At 39.1% G+C, this 21,111-nt stretch overlaps 1 protein-coding gene across 3 annotated transcripts in view; it reads left to right on the forward strand.

Moving 5' to 3' along the window:
- The first annotated feature begins 1,156 nt into the window (after positions 1-1,156).
- Positions 1,157-21,111, forward strand: part of UGP2 (UDP-glucose pyrophosphorylase 2) — a 64,646-nt gene continuing 44,691 nt past the window's right edge. Inside the window, exons 1-4 of one of the 3 annotated variants that reach the window (XM_049650305.1) lie at positions 1,157-1,400; positions 18,421-18,548; positions 18,866-18,928; positions 19,370-19,477. In XM_049650305.1, the coding sequence (XP_049506262.1) occupies positions 18,435-18,548; positions 18,866-18,928; positions 19,370-19,477 (285 nt within the window). In that variant the 5' untranslated portion in view covers positions 1,157-1,400; positions 18,421-18,434. Of the gene's footprint in view, positions 1,401-1,426; positions 1,776-1,882; positions 2,367-18,420; positions 18,549-18,865; positions 18,929-19,369; positions 19,478-21,111 lie in introns of those variants that run through there. The other 2 variants (XM_049650304.1, XM_049650303.1) reach the window with 2 other exon arrangements.

Below are 21,111 nucleotides of genomic sequence, written 5' to 3' on the forward strand. Positions count from 1 at the left end.
TTTTAGACACTTCTTTGGTTTTTATTTGGGGAAATTACTTTTATAGCTGAGAGGTCAATCTTTTTGGATTTCACATAATAAATATATCACCAAGGATTGTTGCTGTCTAGCGTGACAAATTAATCACTGGCCTTTTCTGTTACCTATCTAATAACATTCCCATACGAATATGTGGCACTGAAAAATTTTGTTTACAGGTGAATCATTAAAAAATTCTCACTTTACCTTGGTTGATTAGGGTTGTCCAAAGCCTCAAACTCTTCTAGAATTACTTGGTTTATTGCAGGCCTCTAAGAGAGTGCTGACAATTCATCTGTCCTGACATAGTTTGACTGAGTCACGAAGTGAAGTCTGAGATACACCCACTGAGTTTTACAGGTGTTGGCAATATCAGGTGTGATTTAGCGGGCGCTGGGCTGGCCCTCTCGCAGTTCACACGCCACTGCCAACGTTCTTGCAACATCCTCTTTCCTTGTGGACTTCAAGAATGGTAAAGGTATGCATCTCGAGGGGTAACAAGCCATTGCCACTTTGGTCATTAAAGTAAATGTCTATCACAGCATAACTCTCTACAGGAATAGGGACTGGCCGTGCTGGTTCTGGTGGCAGAGCCTTCACCTGGCACTTTTTTTCCACACCCTAAATCCCTCCTTCTGTTGGTGGACTCCACACTTCCCACTGCTTACTCCTGAACGCACCTTCACTCTCCCCAGACCAGATGTAGTGAGGAGAGTTTGTATCTACTGAGAAAGGCTCTCTCAGGTAGTAGCCGTGGAGCGTTCTGGCTCTATCCACTGTTTAGCTATCTTCAATCCCTGGTAAACCGGAACACTTTTATGGACTGCAAAAATAACCACTCGTGCTTCAGGTTCTCGCCCTTGCTAAAGTATCCGTAGAAGCCGGGGAGTTTCACTGGTGAAACACCCCTTGCCCCGCCGCAGCAGGTGCTGCTTCTACAAGCGGATCCCAGGGTCCTGTTTGCGCCCACCTCCCGGAGGGGGGGGCGTCCCCTCAGCCTCAGACGCCCCGCCTCCTGCCACCTCCGCGCGTCTCATTGGCTAGGCCCTGCATCCGCCTCGGCTCCTGACTGGTGGTTGTTCCTGTCTGTCTGCGCGGCGGGGACATTTCCGCATTGAGGGGGGCTGCTCCAAATGGAGGGGGAGGGGAGGTGTTTGGGAGAAAGTGGAGGCTTGGGGTGTCAGAAGCCCGCAGCCTGGTGGGCGCAGGGGGTCAGCAGCTGGGCTGCAACCGCTGGCGAGGAGTTCAAGTTGTGCATGTGTGAGGGAAGAGGGGGAGAGAGAAGGGTGTCTCAGAGGTGACATTCTCTCAGCCTGCGAGCCTTCTTCCCGGGGCGCCATAAACGCCCCCAATTTCCCAGCTGCTAAAGGAAGAGGAGGAAGGTGGGTCTCGGTGGTGGTTTGGAGAGAGGCGGGGACGGGCTTCCCACGACCCTTTGGGCGGGTGTGCGTCCCTCAAGGAGATGTGTAGAGCTCCTCTGCCCCACCCGCTGTGTTGCCCCGGAGGCCGAATTTGGGGTTCGGGGCCCTCCCGCGTTCCAGTCCCTTGGGCTCGCGGCTGCCTGCGGATTCTCTCCTCGCGGAAGGCCCCTCAGTGTTTGCTGTGGGGGAGGGGCGATGTGGTCTTCGGCCCCTCCCGAGAAAAAGCCACGACATGGTTTCGCCTCGCTGCTGGAAGGGGGCGAGCTGGAGGCCCCAGCCCGCCGGCGGGCGCGCGGAATTCTTACCACCTCCTAGTCCCAGGGTGTTTATGGGCTGGTAAAAACGGTTGCGTTGCCCCTCTTTGCCGGCCTTGCCCGCCTCCCCGACCCCGCTGGGGCGCGGGCCGCTGTTGACCGGGGTTTCCTGGGGAACCGGCCGGAGGCTGGACGGCAGCGAGGGGGAGGGGATCGGGGGGTGCGGCCGGCCAGTGTCTGCTGTCGTCCAACCCGGGAGGGCGTGGGGACCCGGGGGGCGGTGAAATAGCCGTTGTAGATCCTCCTCTTTCATTGATGAAATTTAAGTTCGTGTGATTTTACCTTTTCCGGGAGTCTCTAGCTGGCCCTGGTTTGTGTCAGGAGCGCAGTGTAGACAGGAGTTCTAAGTAGACTCAGTCTCACTAAGTTTCTTCTCTTTGGAAGTGGGGGAGGTTTTCCTGTTTTTTTTTTGTTTTGTTTTTTTTTTTAAGGCAGTTTTAATAGCTTTGAATACTCTCTTAAGTGGCTAAACATAGGAAGGGGAGAAAGAACACGTCGGTTGTTAAAGCAGGGGAGGAAGAGATACCTGCCCTATAGCGTAACTCCTCTAGAAATTAATATATACACATCACAGTATTTTAATAAATCCCTAAAATGTCGAGATATGTACAAGGTAAGACACTTTTCTTTTTGTCTCCCGGGTTGCTTCAGCCGAATTTGGGTCCTGGCAGGCGGGAGGTTGGTGGGTGGTTTGGAAGTGTAAATGTTCATTTGAGATACTGTTTGCAAAAGCCTTTTCCTTAAATTGACATTTGAGCTGCATTGAGCTGCTGGGTTGGCATTTCGGATACGTATAATTTATATCCCTGTGCTCTGCTGGGTTTAGTTCTGCCTCCCTGAAATCAGGTTAGTAGCACTCTGGCTCGCCAGGTTAGTGGCTGTTAACTGATGATAAAACAGGATTTTGGTTGCTGATTAACCCTGTTCTCTTTTCCTGGTGGAAGTCAAGGTAAAGATGTGTGCGCGGAAGGGAAGGGGAACCGTGAGGACCGAGGGAACGGAGGTGGGTTTTGCCAGGACTGTTGGGGAAGCTTTAGTGTTCTCTGCTTCTACTCCCGTTTTGTGTGTACGTGGTTGGAGTCTCAGATTCAGTTATTGCGAAACCGGGAGTAGCTCATAGAAGCTGGAGGTCATTTCAGCAGGAGAAATGACTTTGCTGCATTGCTGTTTATTTTTTCCTTCTTTGAAATTTGGAAAGATTGTTAAGGTTTCCTTGAAATTTGAAAATTGCCCTTTAAATTCTCCATGCGTATTTTAAAAGGGTTAGTGAATGCCTCTGAACTAAGTGTTAACATTGCTTGTATGTTTGAATGTGTGTGTGTGTTTGTGTGTAGTTTGTACACGTTGAAATTGGTGATACCTTAAACCTGTCGCTAGTTTTTAGCATAGGATTTGCATTCTGGTATGCAAGTAAATTCTTTTCTTGCATACCCCAGAGTTTAAAAGCTTCAGCTGTCTTGCTGAACACACAGGTAGTGAAAGTTCACAACCACTTAATGTGACTCCCAGTGGATGAGCTTTAAAAAGCAAATTGTCAGTTACGGCCATTATTTGACCCTGGGAATAAAAATGCCCTAGTAACTTTTATATCATTTTATTAACTCTTCTTTGAGTTTTGTATAATAGATTAAGAGTATTTGACTGTCTGCCTTATTTATGGAAACAGATGAGACAGTTATGCTTGCCTTTAGCACTAAGCTCAGAAATGTCACTTGTTATTAGACTTTCAAATTTATGTATGTGGTGAGAGAGGCAGTTTATATTCTGATTGAATAAATGTCTTAGTCAAGAATGCAAAAGCAGAGGTAACTTAATTTGCTGGTTTTGTAACAGCAACAGCAAAATTACCAGAAAGCTGCTTTTTGCAAGAGTATGCTAGGAAAAAGTGAACAAGTCACTTTTCTTTAAACGTTAAGAATATTACGCTTCAGGTATTCCTAGTAGTTATGCTTAGAGTAGCTTGCTGGGATGGTGTGTGTTGACTGATTTCAAAGCCTTTGCTATTCATGGCTAACTATCTTCAGGAAACCCAAAATCAAGTGGCAATACCTAATTGTTGCTATGTATATTCCTTTCCCTTGTCATCTGCTTTTTATCTTGGAATACTTTTAGATTTATGGAAAGTAACACATTTGTCAAAACTAAGGAATTACCATTGGTACATCAGTGTTAACTGAAGAGTCAGGCTACTGTTCCATGATTCAACCCAACATTGCATTTAGTTGCCATCCACTTTTGGTTTAAATGGTAGTTTTCCTTTTAAATTAGCAGTTTGGCACCAAAAAATGATACCTCTCCCCCCCCCCCAAATTTAACATGATTGTGTTCCGTTCATTATTGTTTAAATTTTGTACTTTAAGTATAAACACTCTATGTGTTTAATTAACTTTGCTACTGTTACAAATGATAAACCTAATTGGCTATTAACTCAGCTGTCTCCACAGATAAGTTTTCAAGTGTAAGGACTGGGATTTTTGTCTTTGAATTTTTTTGTACCAGATCAAATTGATCTTTGCTATATCACTTATTGATATTTCCACTCATTGACACTTAGCTTGTGCCATAGGAGAGAGATAGAACAATTATTGGGCTCCTAACTGTTTTCACCTGTTGTCTCATTTAAGCTTCACAAGAGCTCCTAAGAGGTAGATTTTAATTAGGACCTTACAGCTGAAGAAATTTAAGGAGCCTGTCCAAAGTTCACAACTAGTAAGCATTCAAATTACTATATAAACGTTTCTAAAACCCTTGTCATTTCCAGTACTTTTTGTTGCCTCTTACATTAAAAACCTACCTAGATGGCTTGTTTCTCTAACTAGACTGTCAGTTCCCTGTGGGCAAAGATAATATATCCCTATGGGAAATAGTGTCTTGAAGTGATGGATGCTCTAAAAGAATTTGTCATGGATGACAAATGAGAAACTCAGCATTTTCCATGTACTTTTTAGTAGGATAGTTTACATTTTTTATTTTCAGTTACAGGTTTTTTTTTTTAATAACACCACTTAGATTACATAAATGTTGTGAAAGATAGAAGGGTTTAGATTTAGGTTTGAATTCTCCTGACAGGTGATCTTAGATACATAACTTTTCTTTTTTTTTTTTTTTAATTTAATTTTTTTTTTTTTTAACATTTCTTTATTTTTGAGACAGAGAGAGACAGAGCATGAACGGGGGAGGGTCAGAGAGAGAGGGAGACACAGAATCTGAAACAGGCTCCAGGCTCCGAGCTGTCAGCACAGAGCCCGACGCGGGGCTCGAACTCACATACCGCGAGATCGTGACCTGAGCCGAAGTCGGACGCCCAACCGACTGAGCCACCCAGGCGCCCCAGATACATAACTTTTCTGAGGCTCAGTTTCTACTTATATAAACATTGGGTATTAATACTTTGCCACAGGGTTATTGAGAACCCGAAATGAGATGAATTATATGAAGGTCCTAGTCATAAAATAGATGGCCAGTGAGTTTTGCTTTTCTTTCTTGAAATGATGGTGTCCATTCAGATAGCATTGGCACCATAAATACAACCTTATGTCATCAACAGCAATGAATAGAGACAAAGCAGGTATCACTGTTCTTTATTTTCCTATTCTAAGTTTGGTGTTTAGGTCCCCAGGACTTGGGAGTTGATCTATTTAAAAAAAAAAAAAAAAAAAAAAAAGTGCAGGAGTGGGAGAGGAGAAGTTTGAATTGTGATATGAATACATAGTTGATGACAGTTTTTGTTTCAGTAGAGTCAACAAAAATATTTTGAGCGTTTACATGTGTATCCCTTATAGTGGGCACTTGAAATTCAGAACATCTAGGTATTATAACTGCGTGTTGTGTACACGGGTTTTTGAATGCCTGGTCAGGACTTGGGGTTTCTATACTTGGCTTGAATTTCTTCTCCCAGATCTAAGCAACGTGCTTTGCAGGAAGGCTGGGCATCTCCATTCTCAAGCACTTTGACCTGTCATTAGGTAGAAATGTTCAGTTAATGAAAATGCTTAGGCAAGAGTATTCTCAGTATACACTCCTTGGCTGAAAGAAGGTTCAACTTTATTTGGCCATCTCTCAAGTCTGTGTTCCTCTGGCACTTAAGTATCTTTCTTATAGGAAGACTCTCCTTTCCTGAAGATAAGCCCTAATTCCCTAGCTGTTGTGTTCTGCCCTCAGGTCACCTTCTGCCTGCCCGAAAATTACTTCCCATTTGCTGGTTTTCTCCACCCCAGGGGTTGTTGCAGGGCCCCCAGTTACTCTAAATAAATGTGAGTACTAGCGGAGTTGAGAAGGGACTCTGCATAATAGTTGGAGGTGCTAGGGGTCCTCAGCAGCTGTGACTTTTTGCCAGGTTTGTCAGTAAGTGTCATTTGGGATTTAGCTTTTTTAAAAGTTCTAAGAGTTATAGGATAATCTCTCTACATGATTTGGAATTTATAAATGGTTCAGGAACTATTGTTATCTAGCCTGCTAAGGACATGTTATGTGCTTATACTGTAATATTAAAGGAACTTTTTTGAACTGTTTTTAATAGGCCATTATCTAAATTATATAAAAATGTCCTTTAATATTCATAAATTGAGGTGCTTTCTTATATTTCAGGGGAAGCCATTTGAGTATCTGTGTGTCACTTAAAAAACATTTGAGGCCTATCGACTTTCCCATTTGTTGGAATTCTCTCTTTATGACTTTATTTTTATGATTCCTGCTTGGTAGATGGCAGCTAGCCAGGGAGGATTAGCTGAGCTAATTTTAACCGGAGGGGTCTCAGATGAATATACGGATGAGATGCAGTGTGGGGCCTGGTTGTGGAGGTTGGGCCTTGGCCTGTTTCTTCTCAAATCCTCAAACTAAATTTAGCTTATTGCTGATTATTTAGAGGACTAGGATGTTTTTAGCCCAAGGGGATTGTGACATGGATTTGAGGCAGTAGTAGAGGGGACAAAGTAGTGACTAAAGACCACTCCTCATTTTTTAAAGATGCGGCTTAGGATTCATTATGTTGCTAGAGAGAGGGGGGACTTAGTTACATTCAGAATCACAGTTCTAAGTGGAAAATTAAAAGAAACTCAGAATAAAGAGTTGAGCTGACGAAAACTTTGTTTTCCACCACGGACTTTGTAATCTCTGTGGTTAAATTCCCTTTGTTCTTGATAACTAGGTCTTTCTTCCAGTAAGATGGATGGTTTTAATTTGTGAAAGCCTACTGAAAAAAGAAATTGATAGGGAGCGTTAGAGAAATAAGAAATATTAACTGGTACACTTCTCAGAAGTGCCATCTTAATATTCTGAAGATAAATTGAAAAATAACTTTAAAAGGAAATTACTCTAAAATGTTAATTTTGGATAGTAGGTGTTTTCTTGTAATATTGCTTCATAGAGACCCTTCTGTGTGTGTGATTTTTTTTTTTCGTAGAAAGTTGTAATTTTATGAATTGTAGTAACTTTAAAATATTGGGAGACTTAATAATAGGATACTTAACATTAGTTGGCCCAATAATGAAATGTTCCTGATAAAAGAAATAATATACTGTAGTTTTTTATTTTCCACCAAATTGTATTTGGAACTTTTATGCCTAAGTGCAGGTATTAGGAGTTCTCAGAAAGTCAGATATATCCATTTTTAAAAAGTTAATATAAACAAATATTTCAAAGTTACACTGTGGATTATATATAAAAAAACCAAGTAATTAAGAGTTAACTGTACTAACTTTCCATAATGTGATTTTTCTTGATATCCAGAATTTATGCCAGTGGAGAAAATCCCAGAATTATTAGAATAAAATTTAGGGGCGGAGAGCCTCTGAGGGTTTGGGATTTAGTGAATGAGGAAGTATTATGATTCACTTACCACCATTTTGATTGCTTGGAATCTCTTTAGAAGCTTGACTTTTTCTAAAGACTGGTGTCCTTTTGACACAGCCTATATTTTATAAACTATCAAATTTTGAACTTGGTGTAAATAGTGTTTGAATTGTGGACATCTTCATCTTGGGTGATTTGATGGATTGTTACAGGCACAATGACAATTAATTAAAACCATGTGTCTTAGATCTCTAAAATTCTTCTACCAGGCATGCATCTTTCTATGAATAACTTACTGAATTCTTTCAAAGTTGGCTTGCTGAGCTATCAAAAGAAAATTAAGCTATGTGTTTAATTGGGCTTTAAGTGGGGGAAAGGGGATAATACTCCATTTGAAAGCTATTTCCCAGTTTTCTGTTGGTGATGCAGGCATCCCCTTTAGTTTGTTGCAAAGTAATTGTTTAAGGCTCAGTTTTTTTCTCTGCCAACAGTCCCATTGTTTATTTCTCTCAGTCATTGCCAAATGAAATTGATTGTGCCCCAAACCATTTTGACAATTAAGGGTTGTTTTTGAGAACTGTGGAGAAATTGGCTATGTTGTCTAAGTTAACTTACATGAACAAAAAAATATTTCGTTTTCCAAAATATTTCTAGATATTAATTTTTCCTGTGTAAATCAAGAGAGTTCCCTGTTTTTCTGTGATTTCACTTGTATCTTCTAAAAAATATTCACTGTATTCTTGTACATAAAATAGTCACATTATGCTTAGTCCACTTTGGAATTATTCATCACCAAAGTAAAAAATACTATTCTAGGGGATATTTCCTTTAATAGTAGCTCCATTGCTCCTTGGCCACAAAAGCCTGCAGACAAGGTGTTTTGAGTTTGCTTTCCTCTAGTTGCTGTCCTGGCAAAGCATGATGTGATGTTTCATTTATGTTTAAACCCTTCCTAGAATTTTAAAACTTCCAAAGAGTGCAGGAAAATGGAATAACACAGTCCTATGCACTGTCTTAGATTCACTTATGCCAATGATAAAATGCTTGGCCTCGTAATAAAATATTTAGAGAGTGCATAAAAAACTTCGATTTTTCATTCCCCAGAAAACAAACAGTATAGAGGGAAAAGGTGAAGAGCATAAAAGGATGCTTATTCTGTTATATAATTTTAACCCCCCCAATAACCTCACGTTATAGACATAGTTGGATTTTTGCATGTTTTAATTCAGGCTTCCACCTGGAGATGACAAACCAAGTAAATGCACTGTAACCAAGAAAGGGAAGACCTTCCTCCAGGAAGGAGAAGCAGGGCTCCAGGGTTTGAATTCCAGCTTGGCAGTGCTACTGTGTCCTTAGGCAATTCAGCATCTCGGAGGCCCTGTTTCATCTCAAAGATAAGGGAATAGGACTCACTGACCTTAAAGCTTTAACAAGCTTAGAAGTTTTAACTAAATACACATCTATCAAATTACAGGACCAGCCTGCCAAATCATTTTTTGTGCTTGATGATGAGGATTAATGATGAGGATTTGATGTTGTATTTCTTTTTCCTCCACTCAGCAAATTAGTGTTCTAGGCCCCTTGACATGGCCTTCTTATATCTGTTCAACTTAATGCAAGGTGATATTATTTAACTAGTTGACACATCTCTTCTGAAAGTTCTGTTTTTTGGAAATGATATTTTATTTTTTTCCCTTAAGATTTTAAGAGCTACTCTTGTATGAGAGCAGAGTTAATGTCAATTATTAATGAGAAATCTGGTTTATGTGTAAATTCTAATAGTTACAAATAATTTTTTAAGTAAGCAGTGCATGATTAGCAAAAATTTTGATTAGCAAGTAGGTCTGCATATTCAGTGCTAGAACAGTTCTCAGAAGACTGGTACCTTTTATTTTTTATCAAAAAAGCATTTATTAAGCATCATATGTATATAGAACTGGGTCATTTAAAAATCTATGTAAATGTAAATAGTCCTATAGTTTGCAATCTGAAATAATCAACATTGAATTTAATACTAAAAGATCATGCAAAATCAACTAATTGAGTTTTCTTATGATTGAATGACATGGGTTATATTTTTCCTACATTAAGCTAAATCTAAATATATAAATTGCCCAATTTTATTTAATCTCTAAAATTAGTGAAGGGGAGCCTAGGTGGCTCAGTCACTTAAGTGTTGGACTCTTGATTTCGCCCCAGGTCATGACCTCATGATTTGTGGGATCGAGCCCTGCCTTGGGCTCTGAACTAACAGCAGGGAATACAGCCTAAACAAAATAGACATGGTACATTCTTACAGAGATTATAACCGGTTGGGTAAGGGAGACATTGAATAAATTTTAAAAAGCACGATGGTATAAAGGAGAGGTAGAAGAATCTACCATGTGAGCATGTAGTGGGTAGCCATGCTTAGTTTAGAAAGATTTCTAGGAGGAGATTACATTTAAACTGAACTCTGACAAGTGGTATATATTAGTGGTTGCTCAGGTTCACTAATATGAGAATATGAGTTTTGATCTCTATTTCCACATTGTCAGGTGCCTGCGCTGTGTCAGGTGCTGAGTCAGGTGTTGGGAAAAAAATGTTTTTAATAACATAATATGGCTAGTGCCCTTAAAGTGTTGCAGACAGGCATCTAAGCAAAGAATTAAAATTTAAGGAGTGTTTGATATAATACAGAGGTAGGAGTGATTAAAACCTCCACATTAAAGGAGTTATTGAAAGGAAGGCCTTTTTGAATATTCAGAAGCTACCACCAAGAACACAGAATGCCACCCCCAAAATAGCAGAAGCTACTCAATTGCAGAGTTTAAACCTTTGGGGGGGTGGGGTTAAGTATCAGGGAGGTTTCCTGGAGGTTATGATGATTTTTATGATTTGGGAATTCATGCTGAGCCACTAATTTCTAATTTTTCTTCCTCATTTTTGCCTACCTTCCTCTAAATATGTTGAATGACACTTGAGATGTATGTTTTGGAACAATCTTATAATAATTAGTTTGCCGTTAATTTCATGGAGCAGAAAATACCAACTTTTGTCTTAAAAAAATGAGGGACTTCTATCACATGAATTCTGAAGTAGCATGTTCCAGAGTTGGCTAATTGAGTATAGAGACTGCATCAATCTTTCCTTCCTTCTCTGCTTGCTTGCTTGCTTTTTTTAATATTTTAAGTTTTTTATTTTATTTTCTTTAAGAGAGACAGGGACAGTGCAAATGGGGCAGGGGCAGAGAGAGGGAGAGGGAGAATCCCAATCAGGCTTTGTGCCACGAGCGCAGATCCTGATACAGGCTGAAATCCATGAAACTGTGAGATCATGACCTGATCTGAAACCGAGAGTCGGACAGTTAGCCGACTCAGCCACCCAGGCTCCCCTCTCCTCTGCTTTCTTAAGCCTATCTTTCTCATTCTTGGGTCAGCTTCCCTTAAGGTCACTAAATGGCAGAAGAAACAGGAGGTAAGTGGTGGACACATATGTACAGGGGAGGAAAAGTTTCTATTTCTTTCCATGTGTCTCTTTTTTCAGTGAAGAGCACCTTTCTCTTAAGTCTTTTGGCAAACTATACCCTATGGCTCACTGGTCAGAATCATATTATGTTTCATGCTTAAACCAGTCTCTGGGAAGGCTTTAGACCAGTCTGGGCCCCGTGCTGTCTCTGAAGCATCTGGCCTTGGGGCAGACAATAGGTGACAGAACAGCATGGGTGTGGAGAGAAGAATGATGTGTATGGCTGCTATAAATGTATTAAGAAAAATGGAGTATAATCTATATCAGAGCTACTCAAAGCAATACAGGTAGCATTCACTTATTAGAAATGCATATTCTTCCTACACCATACCTACTCCCAGAGTCAGGATCCCAGGAGCTTGCCCAGGAATCTGTTTTAACAAGCCCTTCAGGTAATTTGTGTACACATTAAAGTTTTAGAAGCTCTATTGAGATATCACAAATGAATTAAGAAATTGCAACCTTTAGATGTTATGCTCTAGCACTTTCATTAGCGTTGTCTACTCAAAAAGTTACTTCAGCTTGGCTATTAAAACATGTCTGGCTAAGGAATTTGTATTTATTTCCCATCAAATGCAAATCCCATCAATGAAGAAGAGAAGTGATATGATTGGGGTTGCAGCTTAGGGAGACCAATCCATTCTGCCTGGTACCACCAGATTAAAGTGACAAATGGGCAGACTGGTTTGAAAACTGTTGTTGTCATGACCAGGAGATTGAAAATGAGAGGAAAATTAAGGTAGCAGCAGTGGGAATGGAAAGCGATGAAGGAGAATTGTGGCAACTGAAGTGTATAGTATTGGATTGGATGTAATGTGAGGGGAAAGGAGGGAAGAGCCTTCTGTGAGTGAGGTTTCTAGGTCATCTAGGACTGAGTGGGACAATGTTCATATATTGGGGGGCAGGGAGGTGAGTTTAGTTTAGACAATTTGGATATGTTCAGTGTGAGGTATCCAGCCCTGGTATCCAGGTGGGAAAGGTCTAGAAGGCTGTAGGGAAGGTGAGTCTGGAGCTCAGGAAAAAAGATGAGGATACGAGGCATATATTTGGGAGTTATCAATAAGGATACTGGGATACTGGTAAGGGTACTATTGAAGGGAAAAGTGGTCTTGGGACAGAATCTTAAGGAAACCCAGGGAGTAGGAGAAGAAAGAGCCAGTTAGGGAAACTGAGGCCTGGTCACAGAGGTGGAAAAGATACAGAGTAATATTGAGTAATGGAATTCAAACAAGAAAAGATTTTCTAGGAGGAATACTCACAAATAACTGAGTTTAAGGACTGCAATGAGAGCCCAAAAGAGGATGATTAGCCTTAATTGGTCATAAATCTAGTCAATATATGTCTTTAGTTTCATCCATGGTTATATTTACAGTTGCCAATACATTCTTGGGAGTTCTATACTGAGAGTAGCCCCCATTATCCACCGTTTCACTCACATGCAGTCAACTGAGGTCTAGAAGCAGATGTTCCTCCTCCTGAGATATTGTCAGAAGGTCAATACTGCCATACCCCAGAGATACTTCAGGTTTGGTTCTAGACCACAGTATTAAGCAAATATTGCAATAAAGGGAGTCAAATGAGTATTTTTTTGTTTGTTTCCTAGCACATTTAAAAGTTATATTTATACTATAAGCTATTAAGCATGTAATAGCATTATATCTAAGTGTATGTACCTTAATTAAAAATTTGTTATTGCTAAAAAATGCTAATCATCATCTAAGCTTTCAGCGAGTCATAATCACTGGTCACGGATCACCATAACAAATATAACAATAATGAAAAAATTTGAAATATTGCAAGATTACCAAAATGTGACACAGAGACACAAAGTGAGTAAATGCTGTTGTAAAAATGGTGTTGATATACTTGCTCAATTCAGGGTTACCACAGACCTTCAGCTTTGGGGGGAAAGAAGAACAAAAATGAATGCAATATCTGCAAAGTGCAAGAAGAGCAAAGTGCAATAAAACGAGACATGCCTGCCGTAGCCTAATGCTATATCACAGTGCCTACATCATTCACCTCGCTTCATCTCATCATTTAGGCATTTTATTTTCTCACAGCATCACAAGAAGGCTGAGTACATTACAATATTTTGAGACCGCATTCTCATAACTATTATACTATAGTTATCTTTTTATTGTTAATCTCCTATTGTGCCTAATTTGTAAATTAAACTTTATCATAGCTATGTATGTATAAGAAAAAACATAGTAAATATAGAGTTTGGTATTATCTGTGGTTTAGGTCATCCACTGGGAGTCTTGGAACACAGCCCCCATAGATGAGGGGGAACTACTATACGTGGATTGCAAGCCATTTCCAGGTTAAAGATTAAGTGAGCTCTTTAATTCTCTGACTTTGGGTTCCTCTCAATATGAGTTTCCAAGGAAGGTTGGGACTGATAGAGCTAATGAGTAGTGGGTGGGAGGTGGCCTGGGGAGAGCTCCTAACCTCTTTGTTGCCCTTTCTGTGGCCTGTGCATTGTGAAGCTGGCTTTCTCCTTTAGAACGTGAAGTTGTTTTGTTTGTGCCAGTATCAGGATGTCAGGGAAGGGTATTATGTATACCTCTTAGTTGATGAAATGGATGAAATGAAATACCTGAATTAAATGAAAATAAATGTTAGATTGAATGTCTCCTACCTCTTGATTCTATTGCTTTCCTCTTCCCCCACTCCCTTTTTTTTTTTGCTCCAGTTGGATAGGGGAAAGTCCATGATGTTGAAATTTTAATTCTTGTGAACAAGGAAGAATTAGGAAATTGAGGTGGCAGGAAAACTTCTTAAAAAAAATAGTTACTGCCTGTTATATCCCAAATTGACTAAATTATAATTAAATCAACCAGGACCATTCTAGTAAGCCCATGTGGAGATGAGTTTCCTGTCAGTTCCACTGGGTATAAGAAGACATTCTGATAGAAATGCTTTTGGAGGAGAGTACTTATGAATTTTGTGCCAGGGATTAAAGAGAGTCAGAGTAGGAGGAAAAAATGAGCAGGATGTTCTGCCTCATTGTGGTGGGATGGGGCTTTGCTTCTGACCTCCACCATTAGCTGGTTCTGTAACTTTGGATAACTCATTTAACTATTTCAGCCGCAGTTTCCTCATCTGTAAAATGTTGAGGGTAGATTAAATTCTCCCTCTCCTCTCTAAAAATGTTTTGAGTTATCACCATCGTAATGAAATGTTTGATTCCTAATCCACTCTCTAACGTTGAGGATGATCCATTTTCTATTGCTAGAAAGTAAGGAGGGATAAAACATTTGGGAGGTTAGAAATCTTGCATTATTCAGAGGATTCTTTAATTGACTTTCAATTAGAAATACAACTATCATTGCTGGAAGTGTAACCTGAGAAGTCCAAGAAAGCTTTTAAGGTCTGTACTTCTTTTCCTACCCCAAATTCCAGACCTTTCTTAAAAAATTCAGGATAGATAAGGAAGTCACTGCAAAGAGAAATGGTTTCTAGCTATGTGTCTCCCGATCCGTGTCATGTCTTTAAGGTAGATACTCTTCTTGATTAAGCATGTGTCCTTATTCTTGCATATTCTTTAATCCTTAAAAGTCCTTCTTTATTCTTTTTTTATTTTTTTAAATGTATTTATTTATTTTAATGTTTATTTTTGAGAGAGAGAGAGACAGAGTGCAAGAAGGGGAGGGGCAGAGAGAGAGAGGGAGACACAGAATCTGAAGCAGCTCCAGGTTCTGAGCTGTCAGCACAGAGCCTGACACGGGGCTTGAACCCACGAACCACGAGATCACGACCTGAGCCGAAGTCAGACACTTACCCGACTGAACCACCCAGGCGCCCCTATTATTATTTTTTAATTTACATCCAAATTAGCATATAGTGCAACAGTGATTTCAGGAGTAGATTCCTTAGTGCCCCTTACCATTTAGCCCTTCCCCCCTCCCACCACCCCTCCGGTAACCCTCAGTTTGTTCTCCCTATTTATGAGTCTCTTCTGTTTTGTCCCCATCCCTGTTTTTATATTATTTTTGTTTCCCTTCCCTTATGTTCATCTGTTTTGTCTCTTAAAGTCCTCATATGAGTGAAGTCATATGATTTTTGTCTTTCTGTGACTAATTTCACTTAGCATCGTACCCTCCAGTTCTATCCATGTAGTTGCAAATGGCAAGATTTCATTCTTTTTGATTGCCGAGTAATACTCCATTGTATATATACCACATCTTCTTTATCCATTCATCCATCGATGGACGTTTGGGCTCTTTCCATACTTTGGCTATTGTTGATAGTGCTGCTATAAACATGGGGGTGCACGTGTCCCTTTGAAACAGGGGATACACCTGTATCCCGTGGGTAAATGCCTAGTAGTGCAATTAGTGGGTCATAGGGTAGTTCTATTTTTAGTTTTTTGAGGAACCTCCATACTGTTTTCCAGAGTGGCTGCACCAGCTTGCATTCCCAAGTCCTTCTTTATTCTTTAGTCACTAAAAAACAAAACTTCATTGGTAGCACTGCCCAGAGGATGGTGTTGGAAACGCAGTGGAACAGGGTGGAAGAGGTGATAGCCTCCTTAGAATATTCTTTTGTTGTGTAAGCTGTTCATATCTGTAGAGTGACTGGAGGGAATACAAATTGTTCTTTGTGTTTGGTGCTATATCAAAGAAATGGAAGAATAGGGAGGAATAACTCTTACAGACATTTGTTACAATTTGAGTTTGAATCTGGGGTTTTTTTTGAATCCATATCTTAAGTTTGGACCTGCTGCACCTGGCAAAGATCACATGTACTATTAAATGTCTTTCAGCCAACCTTTCTTACCTTGGCTTCATAGGGAGGATAGTGACATGGGTTCTGTGTGTTTTGGCCTTAAATCATGTAGATTGATAGGCTGTTGTTCTGTAGAGGGAGTCTCCAAAGTTTGGTGGGGTTTTTTGTTTGGTGTTTTGTTTGGTTTTCCTGTTCTCATGTAGACAAATCTCAAACAGCTATTAATAATTATTTTTGAACTTTACGGTTACACTTATAATTATCTCATTTTGACATTTGCCTAGAATATAGGTTAAATGTTTCCATCACTAATTTTTTAGGAATGTGACTGAATACTGGCTTTCAGGATATAACTTCAGCAACAAAGCAGCAAGTCTGTTGTTAGCTGCCTTTGAGTCCAACAAAAAAACCCTTATTTTAAAAATCCTTATAAATTTCTTGATCTATTTTAATCCATCAGTGACACAGAATCAAAGAATTCATGTGTTCCTTAATTTAGAGGTTTTATGCTTATGTTTAGTAGAATTTTCTTGCAAATTATTTCTTAAACATTAACATGGGAGTTGGCTTAAAGATTGTGGGAGAGATATCCCAGGTATGCTGGTTCTGTAACCTTGGATAACTCATTTAACTGCTGGGGCAGCAGGGTTGGGGGATACTTAACCTGTGATAAATTTTAAATTGCAATTAAGTCAACCAAGAGGTGAATGTGTATAGTTGACGTCACACTAACTCTAGTTTAAAATGTTCTACAGGAGTTTTTTAGTTACCTATCATAGTTATGTAAACCTACTCATCCATTGTTAGGAGCTGTGAACAGATGATAATCAAGTTGCTACTTACTAGTGGAAACATACATTTAGGTTGTTTATGAAACACACATGTGTGTTTCTTAGCTCACAAAGAAGTTATTTATGAACCACTATTTGGGTCACTTTAAAGTTTTACTGGAGTCCATAAACTTAGTTGTGTTGTGGTTTATGCCTAGGAAAAGAGCATAGTTAGGAGTGCCGGGGTGGCTCGGTTGGTTAAGCGTCTGACTTCTTGATTTTGACTCAGGTCATGATCTTGCAGTTCATGGGTGTCGGGGGCTCTGCACTGACAGCAGGGAGCCTGCTTGGGATTCTCTGTCTCCCTCTCTCACTGCCCCTCCCCTGCTCATTTTCTCTCTCTCTCTCTCTCTCTCTCTCTCTCTCTCTCAAAAAAAAAAAAAAAAAGCACAGTTAGAAAACAGCTATTTTAGGATTAGATTGTGTGTTCTCACCTAATTTCCTTGTTTTTCCCCTCCCTTGGATTTTAATATTACAGGAAATGTATTTTAAAAAGTTTTTGAAGAGCAACGTTAAATATCTCATTTGTTAACATTTGTAGGTATTTAGGAGGAGAAGCTGTCTACATTAAATAAATTGCTTCAGGAGTTACATAATTTACTAATTTCTGCTCTCACAAGTATCTTATTGGTTATGTTGGCTTTAATTCTGTGTGAATAAATGTTTTCTTCTGCCCAGATAACAAATAAAAGAATTTATGGTATGTGTGAGTATTTTTAGTTTCACTGAAATGATTCTGGTAAATTAATCACCATTTGTAGAACTAGTTATCAAACAAAATGTTTGAACATAAGCTTCAAAACTACATTTATAAAATAAGTTTGAGTTACATATTGAAGAGAAAAGGTGATATGAACAGTAGTCTGACTGTTCCTTATTTCATAAGTAAAAGACAAGATAATTAGATAGCTGAGCATGTAAAACAACTTGTGTTGGCATATTTCTCCCAAGGTGCTTAGGCTTGGGATGTTTTCTTGTTGCATATTTTTCTGTTTTTACTTGTTTACATCCATCAGGCATTTCTGTTACCTTTAGTGAGTCACCTGTAGTGAGATCCGTCTGTGGCCAGAGATGGCCATCTATGCCAAAAGCCCTGATAGTATTGTCTGACACAGATAAGCACTGAAGAGTCTAGGCTAAAACTGAGGGCAGTAAGTGGGCAGGGAGCCCTGTGTTCTCCTTTTAAGTGAAAATTTTGATGCCAGACACATAGAGGCACCTGGGAATTGCCAGTATCTCTCAACGGGTTTTTCTTTAATAAGGAATGTGAAACTGGAGGGCTTCACTTCTAAAATGGAAAGAATTCCTTAATTTTTTTCAGCTGGCCTAGAAGGGAACTTTTTTTTTTTTTTTTTTTTTTTGCTTCTGTGAAATTGCTAAGCCCTTTCGGTTCTTTTATCTGGCAGCAGTTCCATAAGAGCATGTACCATAAAACATACCTTTATTAACATTATTCCACCTCTCATTTTTCTCCAGCTTTGATGGCTAAGAGGGAAACATTAGTAGAGATAGAACTAAATGCCCAAATGAAGATTAATCCTTTTATTCCCACCTGCCCCATCTTCCCAAAAGCATTTATTAGTGTCTCAGATATACTAGTAATGCAGGTAGATGTAACAAATTTGAGGCCATGTGATTATATAGCTCTAATTAGTTGACACTACTGATATCCTTCGAGAGGATAATGGGACTAAAGGAGTGAACCCTTTTCATGTTCTGATAAACTAAAAATAAATCAGTTATAGCTTACCAGCTATTTGAATGGCTGTCTGATTTTTTTTCTGTTGGCGATTTTATATTTTTAAGATCTTAGCAAAGCCATGTCTCAGGATGGTGCTTCTCAGTTCCAAGAAGTCATTCGACAAGAGCTAGAATTATCTGTGAAGAAGGAACTAGAAAAAATACTTACCACAGCGCCATCACATGAGTTTGAGGTAAGGACTCTGCAGTGTTTCTTGCTTCCATCCATCTACATGCTGAGTTGTTATTGCTGCTGTTGATCATCCAGCCTGAAATAAGCACAAAATATAATAGCATTAAAAAAAGTAGGATTGCTTAACAGTTAAGGATTTTCAACATTTTCCCATTGTTAAACCATTGTCTTTTTTTTTTTAATTCTAGGAAGTTTCTAAAGTCTAAAGAATCAGAACAAAAAATTATTTTTTTTGTGTTCTAGTATCGTTGGGTAAAAAAATGGGTAACAGTACTCAGTTAGAATTATCAACCATACAACCTGCATGCCTTTTTCCAGAGAGCCAGTTCGAATAGAACCATGCTGTTTGTCAGCTGTGTAGAGATTTCCCAGTGTAGACAGGTATTTTTACTTTTCTGTTTATAAATCAATAGATCATCCTTTTCATTTTCAAATTTCAGTTCATACTTAATGTTTTGAGGTTAACTGTGTTTTGTTCCTTTTTCTTTCAGTGAAAGTGAATTTTCACTTAAAAGAAGTAGAAAAAAAGTACTGGCAAATAAATGTAGAGAACCAATTGAAATTCCCATGGACCAAATGGTGTTGAGTTTACATGATAACTGCTGGAAGATTTGGGGATTATTTGCTTATATTCCTTTAAGTGTGGTTCCTATTAGCTTTTCTTCCTCTTCACTTTTAAGTTGGGGGCATAAAAAAGTCTCTGCTGTACTCCATGTTCTAATAGTGTAATAATTTAATTGAAAGGTGTTTTAAATGTATAATACATATCTATGTTAAAATTAAGCATTCTGCTCATTGTAACAAGAACTTCTATTTTCATAGCACACTAAAAAAGACCTTGATGGATTTCGGAAGCTATTCCATCGATTTTTGCAAGAAAAGGGACCTTCTGTGGATTGGGGGAAAATCCAGAGACCTCCAGAAGATTCGGTAAGTTTTAGATAAAATGTATGAAAATTTAAGGTAATTCAAGACCTGGGTTTAAATTTGGGGGTGAGGTACTGTGGGGGACCTGTAAGAACCATCACTTTACATTCTCTGTTCCTCATGCCAAAACTACAGAGATAGCCTACTGCTTTCCCCTCTGTTAGTCCCATCTTTTCAGTCCTACAGAGGATTTAGGAAAGTCTAATCTCCCTATAACACTACCTCATAACTTAAAAATCCCTGCATATGAGGCAATTCTTTTGCAAAGTACCAAACACATAGTAAGAGCTTCCTTTATGTTCTTTTCTTCCTTCTCTCTCCCAAACCATCCGATTTCTGATAGCCTATAGTGTCTTGTACAGATGCTAAATCACCTACTTAAAGGTCTCCTCATGCTTTCAACCCGTCTTTAGCCATATTTCCCTTGCCTGTTTTTCACATGTTGTATTTCCCTGCTTCTAGACTTCTGTGTATATCATTTCTTTGGAATACATTGATCTCTTCACCTGTCAAAATCCTGCTCATTCTTTGAGGCTCAGTCCAAATACCTCCACCTCTGTCATTGACCCCTAGCATAAAGCTGCTCTGAAGAAGTGTAGTGCAGTAGTGTCAGAGGTACAAATCCTAGTTTTACTACTTAGGAGGTTTATGTAAAATGAGAATAATACCAAGTGACGTATGTACTTTACAGGGCTATGAGGCTTCATTAAGAAGCATATATGGAAACATGTTAAACCATGAAGCATTTTTCAGATACTAGTAGTTACTTCTACCATCATGTAGCACTTAGCTGGCATGAGTAGTAGTTGTTTGTATGCATGTGTTGTCTTCCTGAGAGACCTTGAAGGCCAGGGAACCATGTGTCCTAAACAAATGTTTGTTGAATGAATGATCTAAATGCAGTTGATTGTCTAGGAAATAGGTTTTGTTAACATATTGACCTTTCTTCTCTTTCCTGTCAGCAGTTTTGACATCTCACTGTTTGTAGCACTTTTCATGGCAGGTAGAAGAAACTTGATAGAGCGGAGCAATTGTATGTAGATAGTTTAGCTCTTGAATGTCTGCAGTCTTCTAGTATCTAATTAATACTGGTTTTAAAACAAGGCTGTTTTGAGCAGGGTTTTGGCAAAGTTCTGCCTGAAGGCAAAGTTCTATATTGACTATGTTTGTAAAGTTTTATGGGAACATAACTGTACACATACATTTATATACCATCTATGGTGACTTAAGCTAATGGAGTCCCTTGGATTTTTTCTTGAGAAAATCTTAAATATAGTTCCTGGTTAGGAGTGCTTTTATTTCCAGAATGTGGAACATGCTTTTTAGTTCTTAAACTTGTTAAAGTTTAAGTAACTATAATTTTGCCTAGAAGTTTATTCCTTATTGAAGTAAATTCATTTTTCTAGTTAATCATAGACCTGGACCTGGGCATAAAGGTGTAGTTAATTCTTGCTTGCATACATGGACTTTTTTTTTTTCTACACAAACTTAACCTTTTGATGATAGAGCCTACCGTGTAGGAAGGCACACAGATTCATTACTTTTAGTATATTGTAAGGTTCAGGATTCTGCTTTGTCAGTGAGAAATCTGCCTTTGTGTATTTTGAGAGAAAATTGTGCTATAAAGAAGGGTTTCT

Source organism: Panthera uncia (assembly GCF_023721935.1).
Source record: "Panthera uncia isolate 11264 chromosome A3 unlocalized genomic scaffold, Puncia_PCG_1.0 HiC_scaffold_11, whole genome shotgun sequence".
Taxonomy (NCBI): Eukaryota; Metazoa; Chordata; class Mammalia; order Carnivora; family Felidae; genus Panthera; species Panthera uncia.